At 42.6% G+C, this 19105-nt stretch overlaps 1 protein-coding gene across 3 annotated transcripts; it reads left to right on the top strand.

Annotated features, from left to right (window-relative positions):
- The first annotated feature begins 262 nt into the window (after positions 1-262).
- LOC131691560 (selenocysteine-specific elongation factor) lies at positions 263-3559 on the top strand. 3 transcript variants are annotated; one of them, XM_058978074.1, is made up of 3 exons: positions 263-284; positions 1767-1872; positions 1949-3559. In XM_058978074.1, the coding sequence occupies exon 3, from the start codon at positions 1985-1987 to the stop codon at positions 3557-3559; it is 1575 nt and encodes a 524-aa protein (XP_058834057.1). In that variant the 5' UTR covers positions 263-284; positions 1767-1872; positions 1949-1984. The 3 variants fall into 3 exon arrangements, with proteins under 3 accessions (XP_058834057.1, XP_058834056.1, XP_058834058.1); XM_058978073.1 differs by having other exon boundaries at positions 265-284; positions 1944-3559; XM_058978075.1 differs by lacking the exon at positions 263-284 and having other exon boundaries at positions 1769-1840.
- The last annotated feature ends 15546 nt before the right edge of the window (positions 3560-19105 follow it).

Genomic DNA, 19105 nt, shown 5'->3' with positions numbered 1-19105 from the left:
CAGGGATGTGCTGTATATGGTGATCGAAAAGTAACGCAATGTAACAGCATGCTTTAAATACAGCGGTACCATCAGAGCCCCAGAATGACATTTACTGCGCTCTGTTTACATGGCTGATCAGCTGGCTCACAGTTCTTTTTTTAAGTTCTTTTAACTTACTTTTGAGTTGTGCGTCGCTTTCGCACTTATTAGTGTTGTCAAAAAGAAAACGAGAGATTCGACTCAGTCGAGGTCTTCCGTGGAGGAACGTACTTTTGAGTTGTTTGGGGTATACTCAAAATTAGGTAAATTCAACTTAAATTTGAGTACAAAAAACCTATCAATGAGTTGTAATTTTTGCCGTGGTTAAATGGAAACTACCTTCAACACGGTTTACCAAATTTTAAGTTCCCCAACGATACCACGAGATTGAGTCAAAGGAACTCAATTTTAGGTAGTTTTTCGTTTCCGTGCAGCTGCAGCTGCTGATCAACCGTTACCCAGTTAAGCTCAGCCGAAAATGAAGTGGAATTCCGGCTGGTTCCAGTTCGTATTCCGGCTCCGGTGACTCAACCGATTCTAGTTAGAATCGCTTGTGTCACTGGAGCCGGAATACGAACTGGAACCAGCCGGAATTCCAGTTCACTTCCGGCTGAACTTCACTGTGTAAGAGCACAGCAAACGCCCCCCCCCCCCCCCTTGGGAAAAAAATTTCTGGTAGAGACCGCACTGCTACCCAGTGAGCAAATTTTCTGGCAGAGACCGCTCTGCTAGATTTCTGTAAGTCTTGGTTTGGCAGCCCTGTCAGATTTCTGCGCGTATCCTGTCGGGTTAGTTGAGCTAGGGCGAACTCGGTTTCGCTCGCGTTTTCTGGCAAATTTTGACAGGAACCAAGCAAAATCCTGGCATAACTCGGACATAAACTGTGCAAAGATCCTGGTAATTCCTACCTGGTAGAATTTAGCACGAATCGAGCAAAACATCTGACAAAGATGTGGCAGGAAGCGTGCAGAGATCTTGGCCATACATTTCTTACTGGATTCTGAATAAAAGTGAGCAGCATCGGTTGGTTTAACCGCTTCTGTCAGAAACGGTTGTTGCATTTGAGCGAATTCGTTGCCAGAATTCTCGCACAATTCGCGCAAAGTGCTCGCAGAACCTCTGCCAGCATCAATTTCGCTTTGCTCAACTTTTGCTAACTTTCTGCTTGCCACGCTGACCGGGTAGATTTCTGAAAGTCTTGGTTTGGCAGCCCTGCCAGATTTCTTCGCGTATCCTGTCGGGTTAGTTGAGCTAGGGCGAACTCGGTTTCGCTCGCGTTTTCTGGCTAATTTCGACAGGAACCGAGCAAAACCCTGGCATAACTCGGACATAAACTGTGCAAAGATCCTGGCAATTCCTACCTGGTAGAATTTAGCACGAATCGAGCAAAACATCTGACAAAGATGTGGCAGGAAGCGTGCAGAGATCTTGGCCGTACATTTCTGACTGGATTCTGGATAAAAGTGAGCAGCATCGGTTGGTTTACATGCTTCTGTCAGAAACCGTTGTTGCATTTGAGCGAATTCGTTACCAGAATTCTCGCACAAATCGCGCAAAATGCTCGTAGAAACTCTGCCAGCATCAATTTCGCTTTGCTCAACTTTTGCTAACTTTGCTTGCCACGCTGACCGGGGGCATGTGTTCGGAAAGTAACGCTAGTAACATTTTTTTTTGCTGTAATGTAACTAATGTAACAGCCTGTTGTCAGAAACTATATATAAATATAAATATTATTTACATTTCAGACCATCCAACGATTTTTGATTCATTCTAAAATGTTGTTTTTGAATAATTTGTGTAACCGTGATTTCAATTAACAGTAAATAAGTTGGAATGGATGTTGTGGCAATTGTGAGTACTATATCAGCTATATCCATTATATTTTTTTATTTACCGATATATCCACCTTATTCTATTATTAGCGCAGAAATAAACGAAAGTTTGAAATTTCTTCACCTCGAATATGCTGAATCTGAACGTTGGCTTGCTGGGTCATGTTGATTCTGGCAAAACAACACTTGCCAAGGCGCTGAGCGCCATTGCCAGTACCGCCTCATTTGATAAGAATCCACAATCACAGCAGCGAGGAATTACACTGGACTTGGGATTCAGTGCGTTACAGACGGATCTTCCGAATGAATTTCAAGATAGAGATAATTGGAACCAGCTCCAGTACACTTTTGTTGACTGTCCGGGCCACGCTAGCTTGATTCGGACGATAATTGGCGCAGCACAAATAATTGATTTAATAATTTTGGTGGTGGACATCGGAAAAGGAATTCAGACTCAGACCGCAGAATGTCTAGTGATTGGTGAGTTAACTACTCAAAAAATGATTGTTGCATTAAACAAGATCGACACGATAGAGGAGAGCAAACGTGCTAAATCGGTCGAAAAAATGAAGAAAGGACTTGGAGTAGTTCTTATGAAAACTGTTTTTGAAGGATCTCCAATAGTCGAAATTTCAGCTTTTAGTCGAATAAATTTGGACAAATTTCTACTTGCTTTGAAGTCGATATCTTTTGCACCAGTGCGGAGCTATGATATGCCATTCCTATTTGCAGTTGATCATTGTTTTGCCATCAAAGGACAAGGGACAATTTGCACTGGCACCGTGCTACAGGGGCAAATTAAACTGAACGAGGAAGTTGAAATTCCTAAATTAAAACTAGTCAAAAAGGTGAAATCTATTCAGATGTTTAGGCAAAGTCAACAAGCTGCTCAAGAAGGCGATAGAGTGGGTATCTGCATAGCACAGTTTGATCCTAAGCTGCTGGAAAGAGGGCTAATTTGTAAACCAGGATTTGTGTTGACCACGTATGCGACGATTGTTGGATTGAATCGTATCAAATACTATAAAGGTTCAATCAGAAGTAAAGCCAAATTCCATGTGCATGTCGGATACGAAACGGTTCTGGCCTGTGTAACACTATTCAAAAGTGAACAGATTAAAAATTTAAGTTTTGATTCAACTACTCCATATGAATTTATTGAAGAAGTTAATGCAGAACCTTCAAAACCGGATACTCACGTATTTGCCTTACTGGAGTTTGAACATGCAATTCAAGCAACGCCGAGAGCTCTTGTGATAGCATCCAAATTAGATACAGACATTCATAAGAATCAATGCCGACTGGCTTTTTTTGGACGCATGGAATATCACGTGTCGGACAGGAACTATAAGAGCAGTTTTCTTCCTCAGTTGAAAATATACAAGTTAAAACACAAAGTTGGGTCCGTTCAACGGGTGGTCAATGCAAATGAACTAATTGCTTCGGGAATGTTCAAGAAAGAAGGCAATAATCGGCAGGCATTTGTCGGATTCCAAATACAGCTTAGTACAGGAGAGTTGGGTGTGATTGAGGATACCTTTGGGGCAAGTTCGAAAGTGAGGCTACGGTTCATGAAACCGCTTGACGATGCGACTCTTGCACGATTACGACAAAAAACTAACTCTCAAGATCCAGTGAAGGTGGGACTTAAGTTTAAAAAGTATATTTTTGCGAAAGATGAAATGAACAATAAAGTAGTTCAGTAGCAGTGGAATTTTCTTTTCTTTTCCGAGCTTTCCTTGAGCTTCTCAGCAATTTTTATTTTAGAATTAAAACGGTAAGACCATTATGCACGGATTTTGTTCCCTCCCCCTGACGGGTTTGATGGTATTGCAAAGATCATCAAGCATATTTGAGCATCAGTTTTAAAGAATCTCTGACAGACAACTGCTTTAAGGTGGTTATTGCATTACGCCTCGATAGTGGTGCATCGAGGAGACCGATGGGCCTTTTTTATGTTTTGGGGTTTTTCATACTCTGCACCAGCCCAAACTAACAGTCAGCTAAGAGCCTGTGCACACTGGCGCTACCGATTGGCGGGTAACCGTGGATTGACTTTTTCCGTGGGCTCTGTTTGCAGACATTGTTCAACAGCTTAATGGCAGTGGTAGTCGTATGTCTATCTGTGTATGTGTTCGTCTGAGTATTTGTAGCATATGAGTAAGGGAATGGATGCAGAACTGGCTTATATGATAGAATAGTGGGTAATCCTTCTTGGGATTCGTTGGTCACTTTTTACCGGTGTTCAATTCCTGTATTCGATTCATTCGTGAAGGTTGTATTGTATAAATGAAGGTACGATTAATTTACCGACGCACGTCAATCATCCATTTCCGGTCAGCATATCATGAAAAACTTCTAACGGAATGCAATTGTCGTTAATGGTAAATATGTATCATTTTCGGGCACTGGCGCAGACGATTCCAAGTAATTTTATTGCATATTACATGTGTTTTCTTCTTTTTATTTCATTTATTTATTTTCGGTCTCATGCGTCATTCCTCTGATGATTTCTTCGAGTTCATACAACCAAAAAGGTCAACATTGCTGCCATCAATGACAATTCACTGCCATTAGACTGCAAGTAGCATATTACACATGTCTTATTTTAACATATTACATATTATTTGTATTAACATATTATTTACAGGTAAAACACACATCTCAACACCCAACACTTCCCATACACACGTAAACATTCAAACACGCAAATATACAAATGCTAGACAGGTGACTGGGCCAAGTGCATTCACTCGTAGGATCTATCATTTCGATGATCGCCTCGATTCTACGAAACCAGTGCACAAGTAAGCTGGCATAAGTTAGTCTCGTCTGGTGAATGCATCAATAGCACATTCTCCCATATACCCTCACAATCTCTCATCCAAAACGCACAAACGTCCTTAGCTTTCGCGATAACACCAACCTGGTCACAAACGTGAACTTATATTACAATTTCAATCATCCCCACACACAGCTACGCTCGCAATTTCGCCAACATTAAAACACCCCCTTACTTAAGTGAACTTTTCAGCATCTATAACTTTACAACCGCGGTCTCAAGCATTAACCCACCGCTCGAACGATCGTGGATCGGATACGTTCGGAATTCTCTACTCTCCACCAGCCTGGACTCATGCCTTCAGTTGGACCAATCAAGAATGATGATCATATTCACCAGGGTTGTACGGCTTTCCCCCGAAAACCATTCCCCAGAAACTAAAACACCGAAGTTTTTTCCCCAGAAAGAACCATTCTCCAGAAAACCATTCCGTCGAAAGTACCAATTACAAGAAAACCTTTTCCCAGAAAGTATTTTTGCCCAGAAAACCGTTACCCAGAATGAACAAATACCCAGAAGTTCATACCCCAGAAAAAACCATTTCCCAGAAATTGAGGTATTTTAACTGAAGATGACTTATTTATTAGTATTAATATTCAGGTTTGGTTTTGTAATATAAGAGCTATTGATAAAATGGTATCTTTTAATGTTGTACCATCTTCCTGGTCGGCAATTAAAACTTCTTTTAATTTTTTGTCTCCTGCATGTTTTTTTACAGCGACGCCGGTTTATCATATCTCCTTGCAGATATCGCATATATTCCGCCGACGTGGACTGCTCTTCCACTTTGAATGCTTTCACAACCGCATAAAGTTTAAGGACACTGGTACCTTTTAAGAGTGCATTTAATTGGTTGTGATACCCTTCTATTACGTTTGAGGTTATGGGTATGTCATTGAGGGTGTTGTATCGCATGGTCCATGGTGTTGTATCGCATGTGGAATTCAGGGGAAAATGTGGCCTGTGCCTGTGCGCAGTGTTTTCCAGCCCTTCGCTTCCCAAAAACGTATTTTTTATGTAATCGAAGTACGGTGACATTTATTCCGGAGCTGAAGCACGGACAATACCCAAGCCTTCAGGCACATCTTGAGGTTTCAAAAAGTCCAAGGCCTGGGTTTGTCTGAAAGAGATCTGCATTTGCACACTTTTCAAATAAATTCCAGATAATCCCAAATTTTTGGATCCGTTTCCACCAATTTTTCGTTAGGTGGAAAAAGCAACCATATCGCACAGAATTGGGAACAATCCTTGCTATAGCGTTTATCTCAGCGATTTCAAAATCTGTCAATACAATCGACGGATTAATTATAATATTGTTGTTGGCTGCTATGGTTTTTAGTAGTTCTAGAGCTTTTTTGTAGTTGGATTCTGATTTATCTGGAAGGAGCATATGTACTAAGGGTAGGAACGTTCGTTCAATGCTCAATGTTCCGATTGACCCGCGGATGGCAATTTATGTAGCAGATGAATCAATAAGGGCATGACCTGTGATCAACTCGTATGCTCGGTTTATTCAAACATAGGAGTTGACTCCTTCTTTTAAACATGAGCAATTCTTTGAATATGTATGCCAAATAGCCATCGGAATGAAACTTGTTATCTACTCGTCTGACCGGTTTTCTCAAACATAGGGTTGATTCATTCTTTCCAGCACACTATGGAATAGCTAGAGCAAAAAGTTGGCTAAAATAGGAAAAACATATTCGAACTATCATATTAAAGATTTATTATAACATTCTTCGATGTTTGTTGCACCATGTACCATCGAAATTTCAAGGGGGTCCTCTAGTCTCGAGGCCTAAAATTGAGGTTTGTTGGGAATAATTTGCGAAAGATCTACTGAATGGATCTTTATTTTATTTTTATTTTGTTTCAGCTTTTCAATTTAACTTTAAACGACAAAAACAAACATCTCTGCGACCTTGAAACGTCATTTGTGACATTGATGTTTAAATTACATGGGTCCCGCTTAAGTAAAGTTTCGGCTAATGGGGTTTTCGTCTTCAAAAATGAAATTCGAAAGCCATTACCAAAAAAATGTTTCGTTTCTTCTAAAAACTGTCCGTATGCAAATTTGCGTCGATTTTAATGGCTTTTACAGCGCTTTTTCATTAACAAGTGCACCATTTCACAAAATCCTACGTCGCTTGCCATTGTACCAAGAAATCGAGAAAAAATTAGTTTTTAGCTCTAGGCAGCCAAAGCTTTGTGCTCAATCATTAACCGTCAATGACACGCAAAGCGATAGAGATTTGAGGTGTACTACTAGGTATTTAACCTAATGGAGCTCTTTTTATGTTTCTAGATCTTCAGGTAATATTACATGTCTTTGCAACTCAAATGTATTATAGAGTTTTGGGATATTTCCGCGGCACGATGCCGCAAATATCGAAAATCGACGATTGTTGAATATTTAACAAACAATAGGGTGGGTGCTCCAATAGCCGCGGTGTACTACTAGTCGCAGTAGTAGGCTAAACGCTTGATTAAAATGCCAACCGCAGTTAATTATTTCTTGCTTTGTAGTTCGCACTAAACTCGCAAGGCAACACAAGTTTTATCATAGAAGTTTGCTAAAAAAACAACTGAAATAATGAGTTTTCCTTGATTTTTGAGCTCCTTTACAGCTATAGTGGGCCAAATGTACCTAGAGTTGCATGCTCCAAAAGTAATCAATGGGTTTTGCATATATAGGAACCGGAATTAGCAATTGCGCCACTATTGCTACATGCGGAGCAAGCGGTTTTAAATGCAAAAATTGGTTCAAAACCAATTATAATATTTTTTCTATCAAATAGGAATCGAAAGCTTTCATTTTACATATAATTATCACCCGTAGATCTTTCCATCTTTTTTAATGCGTTTAAATATAAGCACAATGCGTAAATATTAAAAAAGTACTGTGAATAGCAAACTTATAACATGTATTTAATTACACATGATCTAAATGTAACGAATTGTTTATTGAGAAAACACAAGAAAAAAAAAATTCGGTAAAATAATTTTCTGGGTTTTGGTACTTTCTGCGGAACAGTTTTCTGGGTTATGGTTCTTTCTGGGTGAAAGTTTTCTGGGCTTTGGTACTTTCTGGGGATCAGTTTTCTGGGAATTAGTACTTTCTGGAATATGTGTTTCTGGGGAAAAAGCTTCGGTATTTTTTCTTCTGGGGAATGGTTTTCGAGGGAATGTTGTACAATCATTCACCAGACAACTCGCTCCTCTACCATACACTAAAAATTAATTATCAGATTCACGGTCCGCGCGCGATCGTTAAAGAATACACGCGAATATGCGAATGGCCACACGAATGCACACAAAGTTAGAGACACGCTAGCATTCAAATGCTCGAGCCCTTCGCGATCACACTATTACACAATTAGTAAACGCCCACGCCAAGCAGTCTTCCCATGAACATCGACAAGTTTGCACCCGTGTACAAAATTTCGTGCACGCGTTCAACCTCAAACATGCTTTGCCTTTGTGTACAGGTTCGCATCGAACACCGAACCCAAGCGAACGATGTGCAAACTTAGGTTTAAGCATCGTGTACGTACACCGTGTGCGTACATAAGAAAGGCACACACAAAACAGAATGAGTCAATGCTAGTGATGATGGGTGAGAGAAAGAGAAAACTAGTATCAAGAACCTGTGTGTACGAACACCGCGTACGTACATGGGGTTCGGTTGTGCAGACGATAAACCGCAGCAGTACCAACTACTCCAAATCCAGCAACAGCCAACAACCCCTCATAGCAATTACTGCTCAAACGAACAACAGGAGTTTACGAATAATGGACACATCGGAAAACATTTCATCGGCACATTCTGCCTTAAAACTTGTCTGCCACTATTTTTACCAGCGGTTGCCTTCCTGATTTAGAGAAATCGGATTCAAGCACAAACGTCATATTCCAGCCTTGGTTCCTACCAGTTCCTTGCATGAAAATATCACTGCCTCCACAGTGCTCGTGATTCCATTCCAGCAGCAGCAAGCAATCACTATTCGAGTGCTTATCGCCAACATTTCACAGCAAGCTCAGCAGCAGAACCACCTTCAACCACAACATCAGAAAATTAAGATTTCTTCCAGACCACGACCATCATCCTAAAGGTCGGTAGCAATAACTTTCAACCGACGGTACAACCTGATCAGCAACCACAATTAGTGCAATAGATCCAAGCCAAATGTAGAAGACCATTGACCAACTGCAAAAAAGATAGCAACAGCACATTCAAACACAGTAGCAGCAGCATACTATACTGTACCATGCGGTGTGCAGGAGGACTTTTTTATTCAGTTGGTGCGGCAAGGTGAGACATTTTTATTATCTTTTTTATTTCGAAAGGATCAGTACCGTGTTTAGTACATTTGTAACCCGCCAGGGTAACAATTTTGCACTGGGTGGAAATATACCCTTTTTTTGCGTATACACTCCGTAGAGTGTATTGTTTACGTAAAATTATGCTCACCGCTGTTCGGTACCGTTCACATTTAGTTGTAAATTTTTGTTAATTTTCGCGTTTGTGAACGGTTTTATTCGTACAGATAGGTTAGATAATTTTTGTTTTACGTTGCTGTATAAATAACATAGGGCTTAGGTAGGCCACCGCTCTCCTCTTGCTGCAATAAGTGTGCTGGATATGCTGCACATAGCGATGACAGCTATGCGGCGGTACTGTTTTTTTTGGTGCTGGTTTTGGTGTTTTGTTGTGGTCGAGTGCGGAAGGCGGCCATCGTAAAAAAGGACAGAAAGTGACGGACCACAGCCAGGAACAGACGTTCCAAATTTATTCCTTTTTTTCGGGACAGTTTCCCGCCACCGTAACAAAAGTTCAGTGCGCGCGTGTGACGGTAAGTGAAATCCGTCAGTGTATCGGTGTGTGGTCCGGGCATACAAAAGTCCTGGTGTAGGGTCGCCGAGACGGGAAGCTAATCGCTAAGGAGCTACTCGCTTCCCCGGCTAAATAAAAAGGACCCAAGTGACACCAGTGCCGTTCTCACTGTGGAGGATCAGTCGAACGAGCCAAGCTCTCCTCCACAGTTAATTGCCAAGGAGAACGAAGCAGGGCGGACAAAGGTTCCCCCTGGGAAGTTTACTGCGGTAACTTCCGGGATCGTTTACGGCGAGTAGACGATCCGGCGATTCGTCGCCAACGTCGCTAGGGAGGTTCCAACAAAGGAGCCAAGCTCACCTCCCTAGCTAAAAGCCAAGGACCGCTGCCGGAGCAGCCAACGACACCAGAAGGAGAACGCGGCCGTTGTGTTCCCGGCCGGTCGGAAAAAAAACCGTCGCCTTCCCGCCGCCATCAGCAGCAGACCGTAAGGAACGACCAGCAGAGGAGAGTTTCGGGAGAATAAACGGTAAAGTTAGAATTTATTTGTTTTTTTTTTCTCTTTTTGTTTGTTATTATACGAAAATCCGAAATTCCGGTAGGAGCACCTAGGCCGCCCTGAAAAGAAGGGTTCGCCGGGCAAACAAGAACCCGAGTAGTGGGCAAACCACTACTTACATTTGGCGCACAGCGCAAAACACACTGAAAAAAATAATTTCCTTTTTTGGAAAATATTTTTTTCTTCCGGAGTGTGGGGTGCTTCTACTAAATCTAGGATTTTCGTAGAACAGTCGGTGAGGTTTCTTCCGCAATATTGTTCCGCGGTCGTAATATTTATTTATTTACATTTTTTGGTATATTTATTTGATTTTTTGTATTTTCCTTTTTGTCCAAATTTGTGGATTGAGTTGTTTGTGTATGGTCTGCCGGACGAGTTGTTTGAAAGTTATCGTCATTCATTTGGTCGTGGTGGCTAATTGCCTTGAATTCTCAATTCGATTTGATACATTTTTGGTACAATTTGATTTCCTGAAATTTTAAGGGAATCGTTAGTGGGCGAAAAATCGGAAATAATACCGTGTCAGTACTTACATGCTTTGTGTCTTGGTGATTTCTTCCAATATAGCGCAAGTTATGATGGCGTTGGAGAAATTCAACCAAGCGTGTGTGTTCATGCGCGTCGATCATTTGCATTTCGATGAGCTGGATTTTGAGTTGCTATCTCGAAGCATTTTTATCTCTCCTGATTCGGATCTTTCGGGTGTCCAGCGGCAGCGGCGTCTTCGGGGAATTTTGTCGCATGAGCGGTCGTCTCGGAGGGAATTAGTTCGCAATTTCCGGGGTGACGTGGGTGAAGAAAAGGAGATCTGCCTTGGTAAATTACTAACAATCAAGGAAGATCTCCAGTACCGGTGCCCAAACAAGGAGATTTACCGAACACGGTTGCTTCATTTGGGGTCTAGGCTCCAGGTTATCCGAAATTATGCGGCAGGGGAGGTCAACCAGGAAATTTCGGGGTTGCTGGAGGAAGTTCTAGCAGTTTATGCCAGTCATTTTAACGACGAACAGGCAGCACTTCCTCCCGACAACCAAGAAGGGGAGGATGGAGAGATTTTGGGAGATTTGCTGAGTACAGACGTACCTGCAATTCCACAGGGATCCAATCCTTCCGATAACCAAGGATCTCTTTCTAAACAGCTCGTAGGGGACGACCTGTTGCGTGTCTTGTGCGAGATGAGGGACGAGATTCGACAATTGCGACAGCAATCCGACGATAATAGAGCCATAGCGTCTCCGGGGTCTGAGGCTTTTTCAAAAGCTACTGAAACGCTAATGGGTGGGATTGCTTCACTGACAACCATTTCGTCAGTTTTAAGAAAGACGGTTCAAGAAGTTGTCTCACTTCGTGAATCCGTCAGTGAACTTCGGGCACTAGTACATAAGAAGGAAAGTGCACCCGAGATGGATCTGCAGACCGATCTGGAAGATTTGCGTTTGATGGACGTACCCGATTCATTTGATGCACCAGAGATTCCTCGCCCAACACTGGCGCCCAGTCCCGATCAATTTGTGTTGAAGCGAGGATTCTCGGGTCAACAAAATATATGCCCAACACTTCCAATCGAGAAACCGAAACAGAATACCGGATTCACAGCCCCGTACCAAACTCAGAACCAGCCTCACGTTCCTGAATGGACCGAACAGCGGACGGGGCCATCCTATCCGAACTTTTCAATATCTACCAACGCGGGAAACGGATCGATGGGAGCCCCAAGGAATTACTCGCGTAACCCGCAACGCGTCGCTGATTGGAAAATTCGGAAGTATGCTGGAACTGATGAAGGAACGGGACTAAATGAATTCTTAGACACCGTAGCGAGTTACGCTGCGTGTGAGCAAATGTGCGAAGACGAACTTTTCAATTCTGCGATGCATTTGTTCACTGGCAATGCTTTGACCTGGTATCAGGCTATGCGTACGCAAAACCGGTTGTTTAACTGGAACCATCTTGTTTGCGAGCTCAAGGTAAATTTCGTACATCCTGAACTTGATGCTACGCTCAAGATGAAGTCTCTCCAGCGCCGGCAGATGCGTAACGAATCTTTCCAGGAATATTTCCTGGAAATGGAAAAAATATTTCGTGCTATGACGGTTCCAATGGCACCGAGCGAAAAACTCGACGTGCTCAAGCGGAACCTGAAAGCCGACTATAAACAAATGCTTATCCTCAGGCCAGTGAACACGCTCTCAGAATTGATGAGTCTTGGTAAATCGATCGACGCCTCCAAGACGCCGATTTATCAGAAAGTTTTCGGTTCTTCTCGGGAAGTTGCTGCTTATTCTGATAATCCACCACAAAACAAACAAAAACAAAATAATCAAAACCAAAAGGGAGGTGGACAGAATAACGGCAACGCAAAATCCAAAACGTTTTGGAGCAAGAATGCCAAACCGGCAGGTCTTGATTCAAACAAGCCTCCTGACAACCAGAAAAAGAAACAGCAAGGGAATCAGGATGGCAAGAATCTCGAGGGAAACAATCAAAAACCTACAGAACCACCGCAGAAACCTATAATGTGTCTGGAGTATCTGGTGGAAAAGCATCGTCCTCCCGTGCTCGGCGTCTGCTACAATTGTGGAGACAAAGGACACGAACATGAGGGATGTCGGAAACCAAAGCGGGTGTTCTGCATCGTGTGTGCGTTTAAAGGTTTTGATGTTTCTCGTTGCCCTTACTGCCTAAAAAACGGGATCAGAACCAACTGAAGTCGCAGTTGGCAGTAAAGCAGCGCTCCAAAGAACAACTAACAATCCATCCCCAGATTTACGACAGTTTTCGACCGGCTCGTGATGAGGACTATGATAATTCGTTGTCTGTCGAAACCATCGTCCTTGACGACCCGTTCGATAACCGTCCATTTGCAATTGTCGCTGTGTACGGCAAATCCTTCAAAGCCTTGCTCGACAGTGGTAGTAACGCCACAATTATAACTAAAAAGCTATACCGAAAGTTTTCGAAAAGTCCCTTGAAAAGGTTGGAACGATCATTCGAACTACGTTCTGCAAATGGTCAATCCTTACCAATCATTGGACAAGCGTATCTCCCGTATACTTTTCAAAATTTGACAAAGGTCCTATGCACTCTTGTAGTAGAGCATCTGACCGTCAACTCCATTCTAGGTATGGACTTTTGGCGCGCCTTTGGGATTTCTCCTGAGATACAAAACTGTGCTCTGTTGAACTCAGGTCAGGAATCAGAAGACGATGAAGAAGATGAAGTACCGCGTGAGTCGATACTCACTTCGGAACAGTTAGCGCGCGTAGAAGAAGTAAAGAAGTGTTTCCAGGCAGTAGAGCCCGGAAAGCTAAGCCCAACCTCATTCACAGAGCACAGGATTGTCATCAAAGATGAATTCCAAGGTGCGGCACCCGTTTGCCGATATCCTTATCACATGAGCCCAAAGAAACTGTCAAAGGTCTGGGAAGAGGTTGACCGATGGCGGTCTATGGGAATTATCGAGGAGTCTGATTCGGATTGGTCGCTTAATATTGTGGCGGTCACGAAACCAGACGACTCAATCCGCCTTTGTCTAGACGCTAGGCCTCTCAATGAGCGTACTGTACGGGATGCATACCCTCTGCCCCACCCTGGGCGAATATTGGGCGGCTTACCCAAGGCGAAGTACCTGTCTACCATAGACTTGAAGGAGGCCTTTCTCCAGGTACCCCTGGCTAAGGATAGTCGCAAATATACCGCTTTCAGTGTTCCCGGCAGGGGTATGTTCCAATTTACCCGTCTACCATTTGGTCTCGTCAACAGCCCCGCTACTCTGGCGCGACTGATGGACCAGGTTCTAGGACGAGGTAAATGGGAACCTTACGTTTTCGTCTACCTAGATGACATCATCGTGGTAAGCGAAACGTTCGAGCATCACATACAGTTGCTCAAAGCAGTGGCCGATTGTCTAGCAAGAGCCAATCTAACCATCAATTTGGAAAAATCCCGTTTTGGAGTCCCCGAACTAAAGTTTCTTGGTTATTTGTTGAATCGGGACGGACTCAAGGTCAATCCTGACAAAATTCAGCCGATTCTCGACTACGAGAGACCGGTTACCGTGACGAAACTTCGTCGTTTCCTCGGGATGTGCGGTTATTACCGCCGTTTCATTGATCGGTTCAGTGAGGTCACTGCTCCCTTGACCGATCTGCTCAAAACGAAAACCAAGAGCTTAGTTTGGAACTCTGAGGCAGAACTCGCGTTCCTTAAAATTAAGGAACTTCTAGTCACTCCTCCAGTTTTAGTCCCACCAGACTTCTCCAAAGAATTCATTCTTCAGACAGACGCTAGTGACGTAGCAGTCGCTGCTGTTCTGGTGCAGGAGTATCCCGAGGATGAGAAAGTAGTTGCTTACTTTTCGCACAAACTGACCACTCCCCAAAGGAACTATCATGCAACTGAAAAGGAAGGTCTGGCGGTGATAATGGCGGTTGAACACTTTCGAGGTTACTTGGAAGGTTATCATTTTCGACTGGTCACTGATTCGTCAGCGATTACATGGATACTGAAGACTAAATGGAAAACCAGTTCACGTTTGAGTCGTTGGAGTTTAGAATTGCAACTCTACGACATGTCTATTGAGCACCGGAAAGGCAAGGACAATGTCGTTCCAGATGCGTTATCCCGGGCCGTAGCAGCCGTTTCCGCTTTGTCCACCTCAGACTGGTACTGTTCCATGAAGTCCAAAGTTATCCAAAATCCTGACGACTATGCCGATTTCAAAGTAGAAAATGATCAACTTTTCAAGTATGTCAACTCAAAAGTTGTTCCGTGCAACTCGCGGTTCAGTTGGAAACTCGTCCCAGCACCCGAGTTCCGTCAAGATTTGATCCAACGTACCCACGAAAATTTGCTTCACGTGGGATACGATAAAACGATCCACGAAGTGCAGTTGCGATATTACTGGCCTCGTATGGGATCGGAAATACGAAAGTTTATTCGAGAATGCGGGACGTGCAAGGAAATCAAAGCTCCTTTCGTCCCAGTCCAGCCCGAAATGGGTAAGTCGCGTGCGACTAATGCACCATGGCGAATGGTTTCTGTGGACTATATTGGTCCTCTTCCAAAAAGCAAACGTGGCAATCAACACTTGCTTGTCGTCCTCGACGTCTTCAGTAAGTACGTCATGTTAACCCCCGTTCGCAAAATCGCTAGTACGTCACTCTGTACGATACTGCGCGAACAGTGGTTCAATCGCCATGGCAGCCCGGAAATTCTGCTAAGCGACAATGCCTCCACTTTCACCTCGAAGGAGTTCAGTCAATTCATAAAAGAAACCAACGTCAAACATTGGCTGAACTCCCGCTATCATTCGCAGGCTAACCCAGTGGAGCGAACAAATCGCTCGATAAACACCGCAATCCGGGCATATGCTCGAACCGAGCAGCGCAACTGGGATGTCCACATCACCGATGTGGAGCGCATCCTAAATACTACCGTTCATTCCTCCACTGGGTTTAGTCCACATTTCATTATACACGGGTGTGAAATGGCATCTGCCGATGACTTCAGCAGGATTTCCGGTGAGGGTGACCTAGAAACAAGACACCAACAGATAGACAAAATCCGGGAGATTGTGGTCAAAAATTTGGCAAAGGCAAGCGAGGGCATTCAACATCAGTACAACTTGCGTCATCGAAAGTTCTCCAAACCTTTTGAAACAGGACAAATGGTATACCGTCGAAACATGAAGTTGTCGAATGCACTCGAGTCTTACAATGCTAAACTTGGACCACAATACTTACCGGCAAAAATTGTCTCAAAAAAAGGTGTATCCTCCTACGAGCTGGAGGATTTAGCAGGTAAAAATCTCGGAGTTTGGCCAGCAAATCTCCTTAAACCAGCATAAAAACTTTTCCGTGCCGTCTGTGGACTGACGGTATGCTTTTATATGGATTACTCACTTGGGAGTTTTCCAAAAGCAGCCGTCAGTTCCCGACGGCAACAACACGGACGTTGGTCCGAATAAAAAAAACAATAAACATTTCTCCGTCTTCTCTATTTTTATTGTGGAAGACCAACTCTGCCGCGAGAAGGTTCTTCAACACCTTCTTGCAATTTTTCAGAGCCACACTCTCGCAGTGTGGTAAACAAACACTCGCACGAAATATATGCTCCGGCCCCGATGACGACTACGGTAGGGTGGAATACTCTATTAAAAAAACACTAATCTTATACCGTGCCGTTCTCCCGGGCACCGGACGCATCTAAATACACTACCTGCCGTGTTCGGCAAACAAATACAAAAAAAATCTTTTGCGCCCCACTCGCACAGTGAGGTAACCAAATTATCCACTAATTTGCTTTGCTCCGGCGGTCGAGACGGTTACGGTAAACAAAACTTTCTTACCAAACCAGTACCAGTGTTTGGAAGAAACAAAACGAACCTATCGTACCGTCTTTTCACCGCCGGATGCATACACATCATTCTTCTGCCGTGTTCGGCAACATAAAATTTTTCAAGAACCCCTTTCTGTGGGGAACACTCGCACCTACGGGTGCACTAAATTATATAAAATTTCTCCTTATTTGGGTCACTATATAAAAAAAAACCACCTTTCCCCTCTTCGCCGGGGACACTTCGTTCGCGTGAGTGGTTCCACTACGCCGGGACCGACCGTAAACGGAATAATAAAAACAGTTTGCGAACCGATTTCGCGAACTGTTTTGTTTTTATTTATATTTTGAGGATGATTCATTCATCCATTCAGATGGATGAAAATATCATCATCAATTTTGACAGTTTCCCCAATGTTCGCATAAATGCTCTGCATCATGCAGGTGTAGCCCGATTTGGATCAGAGTAGTGTGAGTGGAAGAGCGAATGGGGTAAAACGATACCGCGTCTTCGATTTCGAATCAAATAATAAAATTTTATTTCGCATAATTTTGGGTTTGTGGTTAAACCTGGGATGGTTCGTTTGATTCCAGCGGGAATCATTTCGAGATTTTTAAATTATGCGAAAGACATTCTTTGGTCCCTCTCAAACGTTTCTTTTCCAATGTACGAAGCGTTTTGAGGCGAAAAGGGACGAATATACAAACTTTTGTCCGGAATGTCTGTGAGTGGGAGAAACGATGACGTGTTAAGCGGTATGGTATGTGTGAATGTATGTGTGCAGAATCGAACAGTGAATGAAAGTATGTGTGAATGATAAGATAAAATTGTTTTGGGGTTAATTCGAAGTGCTTATCGGAATGTGAATGATCGAGTAGGCCACTGATTGAGGATGAATGAATGAGATAATTGTATGAATGTATTTGGATAGAAACCCCAACACAAGTGTGTAGTACTGGTACCGTAAGGACACGTAAGACATTTCTGGACAGTCGAGGAAAAAAATTAAAGGGTTGTGTACAGGACACGACCACGGTGACATTAAAAATATAGCTTTTTTATCTATCACACATATCGACACACGTTCTTGTTCACTCGCCTGTTTTCATATGTTACAATTTGCTATATACCCTCCCCATTAAAACATAATTTATTGAAGGTCTTTTAACGGTAATCTATTAATTAATCAAGTATCTCACTAGGTGATTGGCATTATTTGGCTGATCCATCTAGTAAAATAGGCTGGTCTGTCCAGAAAATATATTCAAAAGAAAAGTTCCATATTGAGAGCTGTGATGAGGAAACCCACGCCCGCCAACGGAAATATACAGATTCTCCATAAAATATGAAATTTCATTTTCCATTTAAATTTTCAATAATGTACTAATGAACTTAAGTAAACAATCTTAAGTGTAAGTATTTCTTGATCGATTAGTGGTGGAAAAATGAAATTATTTGATAAATTACATTGTTATGCAACGTTCGCACTACCAGTTAAAACGGGTTTTTATGCTATCTTGGTGACATTTTTCTTGTTGCTAATTATTAAAACGTGTTATAACTCTGTAGTGTAAACATTGTATTATTAAACCAATTCTGCAGCGTTTTATGTTATATAGGTGTTTTATGTGGTAATAGGACTGACATAATTATATCTTCAGTACAGCGGTTTGTTTCATAATTTAAAACAGATTTATTTTAAAATTTAAATTAGTATACCCAACCGTATTTGTTGTATACCTTAAAACGCAATTAGAACTGTGTTTTAAATACATAGGGTAGGACAGATATTCTGACTGGATAAACTGGGAAAACAATTTTAAGTCCAGTAACGCTTAAGACATGGCTTGAATTTGAATCGAAAAAGAACACCAGCTTCAACTGCTGCTGGGACGGTAAGTTCTGTTTTAAAATTTTCCGTTGTGTGCACTACGAAACAAAAGTGTTTGAAATTAGAAAACAAAAAGTTCTGCTGGGAATGTGATTGTTTCCGATGCAATTACACTCAGATTTTTCACGCAGGGGATACAGGCCGTGTAAATGAAAACCGCGTAAATTTAAAAATCCGCGTAAAAAACCTGAGTGTACTCTCCTATATAAAATACTACGCTGCTGAACAGTGCAATAACTACAGAAGCACGTTGTCAGATGCCTTACTGATAAAAAACATATAACCGAAATATGAAACATGAAAACCAATTGGCTCTATACCCTACGCAGCTACAAAGCGCCGTAAACATGGATTAACAAGTTACAACGCACACGCATGCATAAAAATAAATATATTTTTTTCAAACGCAACACTCCAGCACACACCGTATTGAATTAAATCCAAACCACCCCGCCCACCCACTTTGCAAATCATTCTGTGACACCATGCTGGTACCCGACAAATCCGCACACGGCCACCGCTGCCGAAAATGCATAGCGTCTACCGCTTATTGTAGTGCCCAGACGCTGCAGCCATGATCTTACCCGTTCGACATAAGAACAAAAACTGATTCAAACGGGTACGCGTCACCTCTATTTATAAACTAACCGTATATGGTTTAGTCACTTAGGTGCGAGTGTGTGCAAATGCCAACGTTACCGAAAATCGATAGCGCTTATTGCATCGCCCGGAGACGACGTTGCTCGTGTGGGATAAGAGCAACAACTGATTTAAACGGACATGCGTTGC

Source organism: Topomyia yanbarensis, chromosome 3 (genome assembly GCF_030247195.1).
Source record: "Topomyia yanbarensis strain Yona2022 chromosome 3, ASM3024719v1, whole genome shotgun sequence".
In the NCBI taxonomy this organism is placed as follows: domain Eukaryota; kingdom Metazoa; phylum Arthropoda; class Insecta; order Diptera; family Culicidae; genus Topomyia; species Topomyia yanbarensis.
Note: the sequence above shows the minus strand (reverse complement) of the source record. Positions and strands in the feature narration are given on the sequence as shown.

Coding starts and splice junctions, on each gene's coding strand:
- LOC131691560 (XM_058978074.1), top strand. CDS start 1,985: ATGCTGAATCTGAACGTTGGCTTGCTGGGTCATGTTGATTCTGGCAAA.